This window comes from Mytilus californianus, unplaced genomic scaffold (genome assembly GCF_021869535.1).
Source record: "Mytilus californianus isolate M0D057914Y unplaced genomic scaffold, xbMytCali1.0.p SCAF_13, whole genome shotgun sequence".
Lineage (NCBI taxonomy): Eukaryota > Metazoa > Mollusca > Bivalvia > Mytilida > Mytilidae > Mytilus > Mytilus californianus.
The window spans coordinates 36530781-36546824 of record NW_026262615.1 but is presented as its reverse complement, the minus strand read 5'-3'; the positions used below and the strand labels follow the sequence as shown (position 1 = coordinate 36546824).

At 31.0% G+C, this 16044-nt stretch overlaps 1 protein-coding gene across 3 annotated transcripts in view; it reads left to right on the top strand.

Annotated features, from left to right (window-relative positions):
* Positions 1-15807, top strand: part of LOC127723579 (regulating synaptic membrane exocytosis protein 1-like) — an 86632-nt gene extending 70825 nt beyond the window's left edge. For 2 of the 3 annotated variants that reach the window (XM_052230252.1, XM_052230251.1), the window contains exons 20-24: positions 2116-2354; positions 3169-3313; positions 4337-4554; positions 5491-5630; positions 6376-10254. In XM_052230252.1, the coding sequence (XP_052086212.1) occupies positions 2116-2354; positions 3169-3313; positions 4337-4554; positions 5491-5630; positions 6376-6606 (973 nt within the window). In that variant the 3' untranslated portion in view covers positions 6607-10254. Of the gene's footprint in view, positions 1-2115; positions 2355-3168; positions 3314-4336; positions 4555-5490; positions 5631-6375; positions 10255-13932 lie in introns of those variants that run through there. The other variant, XM_052230253.1, reaches the window with a different exon arrangement.
* Positions 15808-16044: the final 237 nt, after the last annotated feature.

The following is a 16044-nucleotide window of genomic DNA, read 5'->3' as shown; positions in this document are numbered from 1 at the left end:
AAAAATGTGTCCGATGACCCTGCCCGCAAACCAAGATGGCCGACATGGCAAAAAAATAATACATAGGGTAAAATGCATTTTTTGGCTCATATCTCTGAAACCAAAGCATTTAGAGCAAATCTGATGGTATAAAATTGTTCATTAGTTCAAGATCTATCTGCCCTGAAATTTTCAGACCAATCAGGCAACATGTTGTTGGGTTGCTGCCCCTGAATTGGTAATTTTAAGAAAATTTTGCAGCTTTTGGTTATTATCTTGAATATTATTATAGATAGAGATAAACTGTAAACAGCAATAATGTACAGCAAAGTTAGATCTACAAATAAGTCAAACATGACCAAAATTGTCAATTGACCCCGTTAAGGAGTTATTGCCCTTTATTGTCAATTTTTTACAATTTTCATAAATTTTGTAAATTTTTGTAAATTTTTACAAAATATTTTCCACTGTAACTACTGGGCCAAGTTCATTATAGATAGAGATAATAGTAAGGAGCAAGAATGTTCAGTAAAGTAAGATCTACAAACACATCACCATCACCAAAACACAATTTTGTCATGAATCCATCTGTGTCCATTGTTTAATATGCACATAGACCAAGGTGAGCGACACAGGCTCTTTAGAGCCTCTAGTTCTAGTTTCCAGACAGTAACTTGTGGAACGGTGTATGGATCTCTCTGAAATTATACCACAAGTTTCCATACCACAAAAGGATGATTAGGATTGGCTTTGGGGGGTTATAGCACAAACCGTTTAGGAATTAGGGGCAAAAAAGGGGTAAAATCAAGGGTTTCCTGGTTAATGGACAATTAAAAAAAAGTACAATGTTATATTTGGATTACCTCCCTTACACTGCTTTTAAATTATGTATAAAGAAATGTTGTATTGTCTTGAGGTGATTAGCTGTCAATTTATTTTTAGAAGTTACTATTTAAAAATGCTGATTAAGGAATATTAATTTTAGACATGATTATGTATGTCACTTTCTATTTTAAGACTATTATGATGTATTTAAATGGGTAATTATGGTTGCAAACTTCATTGGAAATTTGAATTGAGATTATGACCATATCTTGATGGAAAGATTTTTTTTTTGGAAAAGGGGGGGATGTGTAAAAAAGAAAATGTGAGGGGGGGGGGGGGCAATAAAATATTTTTTTTTTCAAAAAAAAAGGGGGGGGGGGGTAATTTTTTTTTTTTTTTTGAGGGGGGGAGGTCATCTAGCAACAGCATAGTGTATTGTGCAAAAGCAAAAAAAAAGGGCGGTAAATTTTTTTTTGGGGGGAGGGGGGGGGGGGGGGGAGGTCAATTTGCAACAGCATAGTGTATTGCACAAAAGCAATAAAATGAATATAAATTCAAATCATATAACCAATTCTAAGTTCTTTGACTACAGTTATTCTGTTTCAGAAACCTATTACAATGTATGTATCAAATATTTAATTACAATCCAAATTCAGACCTGTATCAAGCGCGAATATTGTGTCCATTTTTGCCCCAACTGTTCAGGGTTGGACCTCTGTGGTCGTATCCAGCTGTGCTCGGCAAAGCAATTTATTAGCATTCTGTGAAATTTTGATTGTCTTCTGAACTTCTAACTTTTTTTCATGGTGATGTAATCTTTCTTTTTCTTCTATCTATCGTTAATGCCTTTTATCTTTCTGTCCTCTTTTAGTTTGGAGAAAACAGATTTAAGTGCATATGATAATATTAATATCACTGATCATTTTCTTAATGGTTGATGCAAATGTTCATACAAAATGGTGGGAAAACATGCTGCTGTCATATTTGTCTGGTTTAATAACATTTTCATCACAAAAGTGTCCCAATGAATGAAACCTGTTAGTATTTATTGTCAACAAATATGGCATACAGATCTTCTTTATCAATGTTTTGTTGCAAAAGATATTAAATTTATGTAATATTTTTTGTTGAAAACAGTAGTTAAGTCATAGTAAGATGCCAATTAATGCATAACTTGAATTACTTTATATATGTTGAAGGATATTGGCAATTCTCATTGACTAGTGCCACACATCTATTTAGAATCATGTTTTGACATGACATAGTATAAAGTACTTTTTAAAATATAATGATTATCTAATAAATTTTTAGTGAATTTACCCAAAAAATGGAGAGCAAGTCTACCACCATGCAGCGACGACAACAGGTAGCAAGATCTGGTAGTAATGATGGTCAAGGAGGGTATGAAAAGTCTGATGGCAGTTTGTCAGACTCTGCCTTAAGTGCACCAGTTACAGAGGGTCGATCAAGGAGAAGAACTAGTATTAGTAATAAAATGGCTAATTTTGTCAATCTACCGTGGAAAAGTAATAGTGCGACTCAGCTGGCAGGTATGATATTTCCTTAGGACTGTTCCAAAATTGATCATGGTGGGTGCATAGGATGCACTGAAATTAATTTAAGTGGGTGGTTGCGTTTTTCCAAGAAATTTCTAAGCTTGTTATCTTTTAAGATTTTTTTGCATCCACTTCCATACAATGCACAGTGGTTGACATACAAAATGATGGGTGTCAATCCTGTTGTTTTGCCTTGTTGCAGGCTTTTCAAAACAGTCATATTAAACAGATTTGGCTGTTTCTTTTAATATTTGTTCGTCTAGAATTTTAGTGAAAGTGACCATGCAGCTTAGTTCATAAGTAAAAAAATCGAAGTGTCAGTGATTTTTAGGGCAAAACAATTTTCCCTAACACAGGCACAGTTTTCAAGTCATAAAAGTGACAATATAGGAGTAAATACTGCAAAAACAAGTCTGTCTTAAATGAACCTTTCATCAATACAATTATTTAGTTATTCACAAGAGTTAATTGGTTGGCAGACAGCTTTGGTTTACCTGTTCACCAGACAGGTAAAATGTTATGCCAGTCATCAACCAATCGTTCTGGACAATTTTCTTGTGTTTAAATGATTTTCAGCTCAATATTTAGCAATGAATATAGCTAACATTGAAGTTAGTCTTTTTTAGTTGGTAATATATTCATCATAGACCGTCATTAATTGGTAGGCTACATATATTTGTTTAGTACAACAGGTAAGATATAACTATATACAACCACTAACAAGACTCTTGATTTGTTGTTTTCATTTCTGAAATTTGAAATTGGAAGATATATATGTTTTAACTTTTTAAATTACTGTTTATTTCAGAGAGTAAAAAGAGAAGTAGTGTACAAAGAAGTGAGGAAGTGAGAACATCTGGTGATATCCACCTCTCTAACAGGATATCTAAACAGGCCAGTAAAGAGTCTACTGACGGCAGTATAGGGAGCATCAGCAGTGACTCTGGCAGTGTGTAAGTATTTTTTTAGACAGACCCTTCCACTCGTAACACAAAGTAGGCCAGATAAGAATCCATGGATGCCATTATAAAGAGCAGATTCTGGTAGTGTGTTAGTAGTCATATGACCTCTCTTCTAAGCCTACACTTTATAACAGGTGGTAGAATAGGGAGCATTAGTCATTTAAACCTTTTTCCCCGGCCACCCAAAACAGGCAAGTAAAGAGACTATGTGTACAAAGGTACACTTGAGCATAAACATTCTTCTGCCAAACAAACACAAAACAGGCCAGTGAATACTCCCCAGTTTAAAATATTTGGAGCATCAGTATTGATTTTTTGAAGTGTGTGAATAGCAATTAAGGTAGCTAGGGTGTCTTCCTCCATCTTGGATTTTGAAATAGCAGATAACAATCGGTCTAGATCTTTAAAGAAATGTGCAAATTTTGAGAGTAGTATGTAATTCATGTGTAAGACTTTTCATGTTAATATAGAAAATTATGTGTTTTATCATATTTACTGCTATATTTTACAAAAAACAGAATATTTTTGTTTGATTCATTTTTTTTCAACTTTGCCATATAAGGGGAGATAACTCAGATAAAGTAACTTTTATAATAGAATGTGTTGTGAATTTACCTATTTTATTATGTAGCAAGAAAACAAGTCCAGCGACCCCATTTTTTCTTTTTCTTATCTGAAAGCATATTAATAGAGCTATCTTCTCATATTTTATCTTAAAATTCTATGGTGTAGTTTTCTTTTTATCACACAAAATTGGGTTTTTCATGCATAATCTACAAAATCTGACAATTTTGCACAACCTGTAGCATGAAGAAAAGCCCGTCGACCCATACTTTTTATTATATTTTTGGAAAAAGCATGATATAAACTGCATTTTGACAAATTATCAAAAGATTCTATGGATTTTAATTTAGACCCCCTATCTACCTTAAGCATGATTTTATAGTAGATGTATACTTATTTTTAATGAAAATATGTGTAGTACTAAGTATTTAATACTCTTATTTTTTTCAGTGTATGGTTGCCTACAGGGATGAGATTAGGACCAGAGGGGCAATTTGGAGAGTTTATTGAAGGTCTGGGTCCTGCCCAGCTAGTTGGCAGGCAGGTACTAGGATCACCATGTCTAGGAGAGATACAATTAGGCCTGTATGATAGGAAAGGGCACCTTGAAGTTGAAGTGATTAGGGCTAGAGGATTGATGTCAAAACAAGGAGCAAAGATATTACCAGGTAAGTGTACAAGATTAACAGCTGTTAATGATATAGAATTCAGTGAGTGATTTATAAAAAAGAATTGATCTTTGCCTACAGACAGTAAATAGAAAAATGTAGGACCAATTTAGATTAACCACCAACTGCACATCTTTCCCTATGACAAATGGAGTGATAAGATGCTAAATTTTGGAAGAAAAAATAATTTTCAATTTTCATCATTACATAGTCAGGTTTCTTAAGGAAGATCACTGCAGACTGCAAGTTTGAATTAAAGGAAATTTGGAGTATATGTCAATAACCCAACACAAAAAAAAACCCTAAAAAACGAAAAGGTTAACTACATTCAATAAATTCTGAATAGATGATTTAGAAAAAAAAACATATGCATATTGAAGAAGTGAACTACAAAATGTTAGCTGTATAGCAGAAATCGTTGGTTTGATCACTTGCCAATTCAAATTAATGACTTGAAAATGTAAGCAGGGATCATGTTCATATCACATTAATATGTTCTCTTACTGATATGCATGTTATATTTGCAACTTAAAGTTACTGTAAATTCAGAAATTATTGCGACGTTTTTTATTATTGCGAAAAATGCGACAGGGTTAGAAGCGCAATAATTTAAACTCGCATTTTGAAATTTTTTATGAGAATTAAACAGGATTTTTCTAAATATCGCAAAAATTAAAATCGCATTTTAGTCTAAAATGACAAAATCGCAATAATAAATGCCCGCAATAATTTCTGAATTTACAGTAAGCACCTTTCAATTATCATCATATAGTGAACATCTTAAGCTTACTCCAACCAATTCCATTGTCTGTTGTTTCAAAGTAAGATAAACTTTCTTTTATTCAGTCTTTGTATTACAGGTAAAACTAGATTAACAACAATTTCCATTGGTACAATGTAATAGTTTATGTAAAGTTTTTACTTCTTTTTTTACAGCCCCATATGTAAAAGTGTATTTGATAGATGGTAAGAACTGCATAGAAAAACAGAAGACAATAGTCGCTAGAAGGACCCTTGACCCTCTTTACCAACAACAGTTAGTGTTTACAGAACAGTATATTGGCAAGATTTTACAGGTTAGTTTTTGCTATGTGCATAGGAATCATTTTTTTTTCTTAGATTTTGAAATTAAATTACTTATTGACCTTTCAATGACATCTTTAACCTGCTTTTTCTGATGGAAAAAAGATCAGTTGTTGATTTGAGGTAGCACAGCGGGACAAGTGGGTAGTTGGAGCAGCTGATTTTGTTTTCATGCAATAATTTTTCAAATTTTAAAATGGTGTTACTGAACACCAAATATAGGGTCAAGTTCAATAATTAGGACTTTGACTTGTATGTTTTGGTTGGTACAGTCCTTGGGAGATTGACAAAATGGCACTTTTCTGTGTAATAACTAGAGAATTGTTCAACCAAATGGAGATTAAATTGATTGGAAAATGGCATCTCATGTAGATTCTGTTCAATAATTTGGGAACTTTTGATCCAATTCTTTTAAAACTTTTTAAAAAAGGTTGTTCCTCATGACAAAATGGAAATTAAGATTGGTTTTGGAGATTTTCACTTTTGTGACAGAGTTGTGGATCTTAACTGTTTTAAAAATGGCATTTAAAAATGAAAACATCACTTTATAATGTTCATGCGTCCAAAGCACTTTTCTGGATTTACCTTCATCAGGAACACTTAAAGCCAAATATGTGAAAGCTAAGTATATATAAGAATGGAAACAGTCAAAAAGCTATATGACTGGGAAAAAAAAGCATTAATATATATATGCACAGTACACCATGTTAATTTTGTTTGTGTTTTTCTAATTTATAGGTCACTGTGTGGGGAGATTATGGCAGAATGGACCGTAAAGTGTTCATGGGAGTGGCACAAATTCTACTGGACCACTTAGACTTAACAAACATTGTGATTGGCTGGTACAAGTTGTTTACTAGCTCCTCATTGGTTGGTCATCACTCATCAACATCAACGTTAGGACATTCACGTAAAGGCTCAACTACTTCACTCGACAGTGGATATAATAATAATAATCTGCGATCGTAGTATTTATACATATTAGAAATTTCCTTTTTTACTTATACAACATAATTCAAATTTAGACTTTATACGTAACTTTTGATTTCATCAAGCATTATATATACTTATCTTCATCACCATGACACATGTGTTAACATGATCAATTTATCATAACTTTTAAATCTAAATACTGTGGATTCATTTTGTCTTTTTGTAGGTACCAGTTTACTGTTTCAGGAAAAAATGTAGTTTGTGGATACTTAATTTCGTTGTTTCCAAATTTTTTTAATACAAGCCTTTAGGATGTACTTGGGTGAAATTAATAAAAAATCTAGAATTTAAAATCGACACTATGTCAGAAGAGCATTTGTTAAGGAACAAAATTAGTTAAAATATTTATAGGTTATGGAGCTCCTTTTCTAGATATTTATTTTTTATACGACCGCAAAAAAAATTTTGTGGTCGTATATTGGTATGACGTTGGCGTTGTTTTTGTCGTCCGAAGACACATTGGTTTTCGCACTCTAACTTTAGTTTAAGTGAATGGATCTCTATGAAATTTTACCATAAGGTTCAATACCACATAAGGAAGGTTGAGATTGATTTTGGGGGTTATGGTATTAACAGTTAAGGAATTAGGGGCCAAAAATAAGCATTTTTGTAACTTCCAGACATAACTTGTGTGTTAGTGTATGGATCTCTCTGACATTGTACGATAAGGTTCCATATCACAAAGGGAATGCTGGGATGGATTTTGGGGGTAATTGCCTGCAAATTTTAGGAATTAGGGGCCAAAAAAGGGGCAAAAACAAGCATTTTTCTAGTTTCATGACAATAACTTGTGTGTAAGTGTATGGATCTTTATGGAATTGTACTACAAGGTTCCATATCACAAAAGGAAAGCTGGAATTGAGTTTGGGAGTAATTGCCCAAAACGTTTAGGAAAAAGGGACCAAAAAGGGGCCAAAAATTTTCTATTACCAGACAATAACTTGTGTTCCAGTGTATGGATCTCTCTGAAATTGTACTGCAAGGTACCATACCACAAAGAGAAGGCTGGGATTAATTTTGGGGGTAATTGCATCAAAAATTTTAGGAATTAGGGGCCAAAGGGACAAAAAACAAGCATTTTTCTAGTTTCAGGACAATAACTTGTGTGTAAGTGTATTGATCTTTATGAAATTGTACTACAAGGTTCCATATCACAAAGGAAAAGCTAAGATTGAGTTTGGGGGTAATTTCCCTAAACGTTTCGGAATTTGGGGCCAAAAAGGGGCCAAAAAACAAGCATTTTTCTAGTTTCCAGACAATAACTTGTGTTCAAGTGTATGGATCTCTCTGAAATTGTACTGCAAGGTACCATACCTCAAAGGGAAGGCTAGGATTGATTTTGGGGGTAATTGCCTGAAAATTTTAGGAATTAGGGGCCAAAAAGGGGGGAAAAAAAGCATTTTTCTAGTTTCAGGACAATAACTTGTGTGTAAGTTTATGGATCTTTATGAAATTGTACTACAAGGTTCCATATCACAAAGGAAAAGCTGGGTTTGAGTTTGGGGGTAATTGCCCTAAACGTTTAGGAATTTGGGGCCAAAAAGGGGCCAAAAAACAAGCATTTTTCTAGTTTCCAGACAATAACTTGTGTTCAAGTGTATGGATCTCTCTAAAATTGTACTGCAAGGTACCATACCACGAATGGAAGGCTGGGATTTAGTTTGGGGATGATGAATCATAAGGGGGTTCAAAAAATTTTTTTTGGGGGGGGATTTTTGTTCTTTAAAATTTTCCATTTTAAATTGGTTAATTTTGATTTATATATAAAAGCAAATAATAACGATATGGTTTGAATAGGTAAATTAAATTTTTTTAAGTTCTTAGACCACATTCATTCTGTGTCAGAAACCTATGCTGTGTCAAATATTTAATCACAATCCAAATTCAGTGCTGTATCAAGCTTGAATGTTGTGTCCATACTTGCCCCAACTGTTCAGGGTTCGACCTTTGCGGTCGTATCAAGCTGTGCCCAGCAGAGCATTTTATTTTAAATTGGCGGGAAAAGGCTGACTCAGACTTTTACCTTAAATTTGCTTTTGTATTATTTGGGTCTCAAATCGAAAGATAAGAAATCTTGAATCTGCCTAAATTTTGGCAAATGACCTTTTACGAGTTATTAAAGATTTATATGAAAAGAAAAATGGATGTTATGGGGCAAAATATTGCGCCCTATATCTTAGGAAAAAAATGAAGGAGTCTGAACATCCTAAAAATTCCTAAACCTGACCTAAGTACATCCTTAAGGAAATTTGATCTGAAAAGTTGAGTTTGTGGTTTATCTATACCCATGATATTTTGTACCACAATAATAATAATGAATACACAGTTACAGGTAGTTTAATGTTTTTATTTATTGATTGTTTTACATTCAACCTTTTCTTTGGCTTATCTTTGATCAGTTAAGAATTTTCTTTTCTTTTTATTTTTAAATAGTTTTCACAGAATGAATTTTCATTTTCTAAAGCCTTAAACTTTTTTAATCACTGCTTGAGATGTCGAAAGTTATGCAATTTCACATAATTCTATGATTAGCTCTAAGCACATTGTACTCTTAAGATTTATTCACATTCTAAATCCTATTAGTTGTTTTAATTCTGACTTTTTGTGTAGCATTAAAAAATTAAGCAGTTAAGTATATAAGTAAATGGTTATATATTTTATGTAGGGCTTTTCTGGAAATGAATGGGGATTTCAATAGACAGTATTACATTTGATGGAAGGGGACTTCAGAAAAAAATAGCTAATGAAATGCTAACTGTTATCCACAAACGTTCAAAAGGGGTGGGGAGGTGGTAGAGTTCTATTTGGCCAAAAGGAGTTTTCAGCCGATTTTTCAGTGATTATAATATGATTAAGAAAATCTTCAAACCCTTTGTGGATCCGCCTGTAAAGTAAAGTTGAAAGTTTTATACATGGTTTGATGAAACAGATTGTGCCCTCTGACCCCTAAGTTTATTTTCTGAACAGCCCATTTTAAAAAAAAACCTTTTTTTTTAAATATTTTTTGTACATTGTGACCTCTTCTGATTATTTCAGTTGTTGCATACAAATTTTTTTTCTGATGCAGTTTTTTTCTCTAAAATATGTTAGAAATTAGAAAGGATCAGTACAAGTAGTTATCATATTATTATAGTGCATTGTGGGAAAAAAAGCCGGATAATAAGAGGCATGCTAATTTTACTTGTTTCACACTAAGCATTAAAAATTGAAGAGTTAGTTGAATTTTATATATAAATTGTCTAAATACTCATAAGATATTTTAGAACAATCATGTTCCATAAAATTTTATTGAGAATATTTCTGTGTTTTAATAAGTCAGCTTTTCTACATTATTGCTGTTATAAAATTTGGCTTTAGAGGATATTAGGAGCTACAAATAAATTCCTTTGTATATGAACTGTTTAGCATAGCTTTACATTCAATAGAATTTTGGTTTTGATTTGGATTCTTAGACTTCTTTTTTATTGTTTTGATTGATAATCAAAATTTATCAAAATAGATGAAACAAAATTTGCAGGTTTGAGCCCTTTTAAAGCATTTATAATTTGTTACTGTTACAATATAATATATCATTATAAAATTGTAAGAAATTCAAAATTGGGCATGTAGTATTGTTAGATTATTTAAAATTGGGCATGTAGTATTGTTAGATTATTTAAAATAGCCAGAATATGAAATTAATCCAAGGGAGACTAATAATACTTCTCTCAGTCTATATTCAGCACATAAGACCAAATTATATAATTATGATGATGTAAAATTATTTTCAAATTTAAACAAAAACCAAGGAAATTGCATATACTTTGAACAGATTTTTAAATGACAAGTTGAAATTAAAATTTCAGATTTGGATTATCTTTCTTTTCCTTCTTAGATATATTCCTTTAACATACTTTTGTATTTAACTAAAATCAGATTTGTTCAATTTTATCTGTCATGAAATTAAAGTCAAAGATGAACTTGACATTGAATTTCTTGACTGTCTGATACCACCATAAGTACCTAGAAAAATATCATAGGGTCACATTTATCATGTTTCGAAAATGAAAATGCAGACAATCTCACTTTTTGTCACTTCGAGTCTTAAAAAAAAAGAGTCAAATAAGGGCAGTTACTGAGGGCATTTAGCCTCATGGCCAATTGAAAAGACTACTAAATAAGTTTTGAACTGAAACAGCCAGTTTGATGTGAAACAACTGAACATTAACCTAGTCTGTAAGTAATTTTCAGACAGTGAAGTTTTTATTCAGGATTGTTAAGACATGGTTTTTGCATGCTGTCAATTGAGATATCTTCTTTGGTGAAAGTCTTGACAAATAATATCAAAACTCATAACAATACTTTATACTGTTAACATGAATATTTTGACAATTTCAGTGCATAAACAAAAAGTGCACCTTTCACATCAATATTGGTTGATTAACAAACTATTAATCTGCGATGAGTTTATTAACATATATTTGGGATATTTTCTCAATTTTTTGTGATTGTGAAATTATTGATAATAACCCTGGCAGTAAAATTCCCAAATTTCGTTTTTTTTTATTTAAACATTTCAGATAATGCTACTTCTATAATGATAATTTCAGACTAAAAGTCATTTAGTCATTTAGTCAAAATGACAAACATCAATATACAACACATAGCACAGATTAATTGTAACAAAACTCAAATGCTTAAGAAAAAGAGCATTTTTATACCACTCATATACATATTTGTTAACTCTACCTTATCTACAAATGAAAATTCAGTAATACAAAAAAGACCAAAATATTTTCAGGAATTTTTCATTTTCACATAGTACAAGTCCATTGTGGATCATACAGTTCATTTTAAAAACTCATTATAGATACAAAACCTAAAATATAGTATGTCAGACCCAACTGTTGCTTGAAACTAAACAGTAGGAAAACCAAATCAATTACAAAGGAGTAGAGCCAGGCACCCCAATAAACGTTTGGTTTTTTTTTAATTTAATTATTAAAGTAAATCTAATTAATGTGCATTGCTAATGAATGATATTTGAAAGTACAATAAGAAAAGGTATATCTGCTTCATATTTATATAGATGTAAGCCTAAAATAGGAAAAAAATGTAATTTTCATCCATTTTCTTAGAAATGTTCAACTTTTTTCACTTTATTTCATGATTTTATATGTGGTGCCACCCCTATCCCATTGAATTTTTTTTTGAAAAGTAAAGAATATGGTATATGAAGAATATTTCAGCAAAAATATTTGTGGGGGAAGGGTGGCACCACAATTATTTTTACAGAAAACTGTCATAAATTTTGCCGAATTCTGCAAAAAATCAAGATTTTCCGAAATTCACCTACATTATGACGTCACAAATACGTCACTAATGACGCAATTGGTGAAAATCTTTTTTTGCTGCTAAACTATTGGACATTTAAGCATATGTTCACCACATTTTTGTAGTGAAAAAAATATCAGATTTTTAGGGCCAAAATTATGAGTTAGTGAACCAACTCTTTAGAAGAGCATTAAAAAACCATACGTATTTAAAACCTGTCTAATCTGCTCGCTTAGAATATTGCATGGACAGTAGAACCATTTACCAGACTTTGTATCCAATTTCACTTTAAACATGTCTGTGCAGTTAGGATATTGCTTAAGTCAACACTTTGCTCAATCAATTAATTTCTAAAAGTTTTCCAATTTTTGCAGATAATTTTTGAGTTTTATAATCTTATTTTCTTGGACCAAGAAAAGGTTGGGAATGGACGATTTTCAAAAATTTCAAAATTATAGTGACACTTGTCAAAATTGGTCTCCTTAATAATCAGAAACATGTGTGAACTGAACTTGTGTATCAGGACATGTGGTGAACAGTTCTTAAAGTAAAAATCATTTTTCACCAAACTCCTGTCTAATATGAATAACTCTTTAGTCTAAAATACAATCTGCATTATCATTCCCCTTGCTGAAAAATGTTGTTGATTTATGAATGAAACAATCATATCAAATAGTGATGTTTAATTGAGTCCTTGTAAAAGTTTGAAGTGTGAAAAGCTATAGAATGTGATATCTTTCATGTGAAGTTTTTAACCTAATGAATGTTAATCATTAGAAAATTGCCCAGCACCTTGAAAGAATCGGAATAAGTTAGTTCTTGGCGATTGAAGTATGGGATAGTAATGTTCAATTCATTTACTTCTCATGGTTACACATCAACTTATTCAAATTTTATTCTCATGTAAATAACAAAATAAATTATGGGTAATTTCATTGGTCATACACTAAAATTAAAAATAATGTTAAAAGCTCTAAATCTATTGTTTTTGAAGTTCTCAACAGATAACTTTTACGTGCACTTTTCAAATTATTACCTGAAATGCATTTGATTCAGAAATATGTTAAAAGAGATATATTGATACTGTATCAACAAAAGTGTTAGTCTTATTTATGAACCATTCTCCTTTATTTAAGAAACATTCTGATGAACCAGGTTTTTTAAATCTTTTGATGTGAACAAGAACTGAAAAAAATGTTGAGGGGTTGAGAACATTAAGGGGAGAACAATTATCCAGGTCATTTTGTCACAATCTATGCACACTTGCTTAATCTTAGTTTAAAAACTGTATGGACAATCCTTATATTGTTAGGATATCTTACTAACATTATGTCCAATAATTAACATAGTGCATTGATAACTTCATTCTATACATCATATGCCTTTCAAGAAATTAATCACTGAAATATATGCTCAGATATTCAAGTTACAATTGTAGTTGAACCAGCTACAAAATTATCTCCTGTTCATTAAACCAACTACAATATTATCTCTAGTTCATAGTATTGCCTTCCAATGCATATGCATATTTGGCTTTAAGTTTCCTGATAAACGAAAGCAATCCTTACCCTACAGTGCTTGAAAGCACTTTGATTAGTTGGTTTTGCTATTATGAGGACATGAAGAGAGGTGACATAACTCAAAAGAACACAATTGTGCATATCTTAAAGAAAGCATGACAACATATCCTTCAAAAATTAGTACAGAAACATATTCTACCATGTCAACATATTGAATAAGATATTGACACATTTATGTTTTTATATATCTTAACTTGAGAAATATTGTATCTCACTCAAAGTATTAGTAGAAATATAATTGTCTCAACAAAATTTCCATGATAGATATCTTATATTGACCAGATTGTTAAACTTTTAAATAAGCTTCAAAATTTCTCCTATAATTGGCTAATTATTTTAAGATATGACTTTTCTGATCAAGATTTATTCCCCTTAGTTTTCTAACAATTGGGTGTTTCTTTTATTTCAGGATGATAGTAAATGTTCCACCTGACAGAATCTTTTTTGAATTTAAACACAATGTCATGGACCATAATATAAAGGTCAAGATTGATTTTGACGGTGGACATTTACCCATTCAAGAATTATGCTACAGTTTGGGGGTATCTATACTATATAAACTCAATATACATAAACATTTTGTCTTTTGAAAAATAGTACATATTTATAATCACTCATTTTCCAAACAAGCTATAAGATTGTGTCTTGAGTTATTTTTTATGTCAACTGGAGTCACGTCACAGTGTAATGTGTAATTTTATCCTTGTTTATTTTATTCTATCATCTCATTTTTCCCAATGAATGGACAAAGGTCTGAAAGAATAAAAAAAAAAACAATTCCAAAAACAAAATATGTACATCTTTGATTTGATCTTTGATTTGTAAAATACTTTTTTACTGACTGAGATAATCAAGCTTTAATATTAAAACCTTTTAGAATAAGAGTACCCTTTAACTGGAACCAGTTTTTACAGTTCCCTTTGTATTTTAGAAATTGATTTCATACTGTATTAAATAACAGATTGAACATATATTCTCTGAGTTCAAGTTTGATTTGTTATTTTTATAATTTATAGCTCCAGTTCCTAAAAGAATATGAAAGAATTATTTTTGTCAGATTCTACACTACATATTATTAAGGGAGTTAAAATGTTGAATTGAAGCTAAAAATAGAAAAAGCAACAATAGAAAGCTGTAAGTGACTTTTATGAAGTTCAGCTTGATTTGTCATTACTAGGGGAGCTAAATAACTACTTGCCATAGCAAGATATAAAAAATATTTTTTACATAATTGCTTTGTACGTGAGGGATAATTTGGCACATACAAACATGGTCACAAAATAAGATTTTTAATGGGTAACATTAAAAACAAAAACAAAATTAAAGTATCTGAATTATAACACTGCTGATGGTCATAACTTGGTAGATCAAAAATGTTATATGCTGACATAAATTTTTGTTCACTAGTCTTTTGAAAATTGCAAAAAAGATATATAATCTTTGTTAGAAAATATTTGTTTTTTTTACCAGAAACAAGGAGAACACTTTATTATGCCTACATGCTATTCCTGTTTCTAATATTTTCACAAATTTTATTTACTATCTACGGAGGGTTTTAATAACCTTGACTACCCATGAGGGTTATTTTCTATCAATGCACATAAATTGTATTTATACTTGCATCCTGCTGTTTTAGTGAACACTTGGTCGTTAATAGTATGGATGCCTTATATAAATGCTGAAATTATTCTCCATTGCACATTTGTTCATTTTGCTTGGACTGTCTCAAAATGTCTATTATTACTTACATTGTATATTGTTAATTAAAGAGATGTATAAAAATCAAAATGAAACGTTTCAGAATTTTAAATGTTTTCTTTGTATTCTTTATATTACATAGTCATCTTTCTTAAGTAGTTGGATAGTATTCTTTAATAACTCAAGTTCATGCTTTAAATGAAAACAAATATCTATCAGTGGACAGCTAAAACAAAAATGTCACATTTTGAAACAGTCCACAACACAAACATAGCTAGCTCTAAATAGTGATACTTGTTAAATTTAAATGTGAAATGCAATTATAATGTTTTTGTTCTGTAGAATAAATGTTCATGATGTTATTATTTTAAGTTATCACATGACTTTTTATAAAGGTCACATGGGTTGTTTTTGCTGATTTGTTGAGTGTTTGTAATGAATGTGATATGTTTTCATGTTAAAAAGCACCTCAGTGAGAAAGTTGTTTTGTTTTTAGATATTTATTAATCTTTGTGTACATTTATTAACTTGTAGTTCTTACTTCAAGAATTAATATACATATTAAAATCTTGATAACATCACTAAACACGTGTTGTAGTTATTATATACCGATACATGTAATTTATTCTTACTTTTTTAATTGGTAGTTATAAGACAATAAATTTAAAGGGTATCTTCCACAATGAAATCATTCAGAATTGGATGGTAAATAATCAATTAGACTCTTTTCAATCTAAATTAAATACTTTTGATTTGATTGAAAAGAGCCCTTATAGACACCTGCAAAAGATGGTAAAATATGTCAACCCTTATAACATGCATA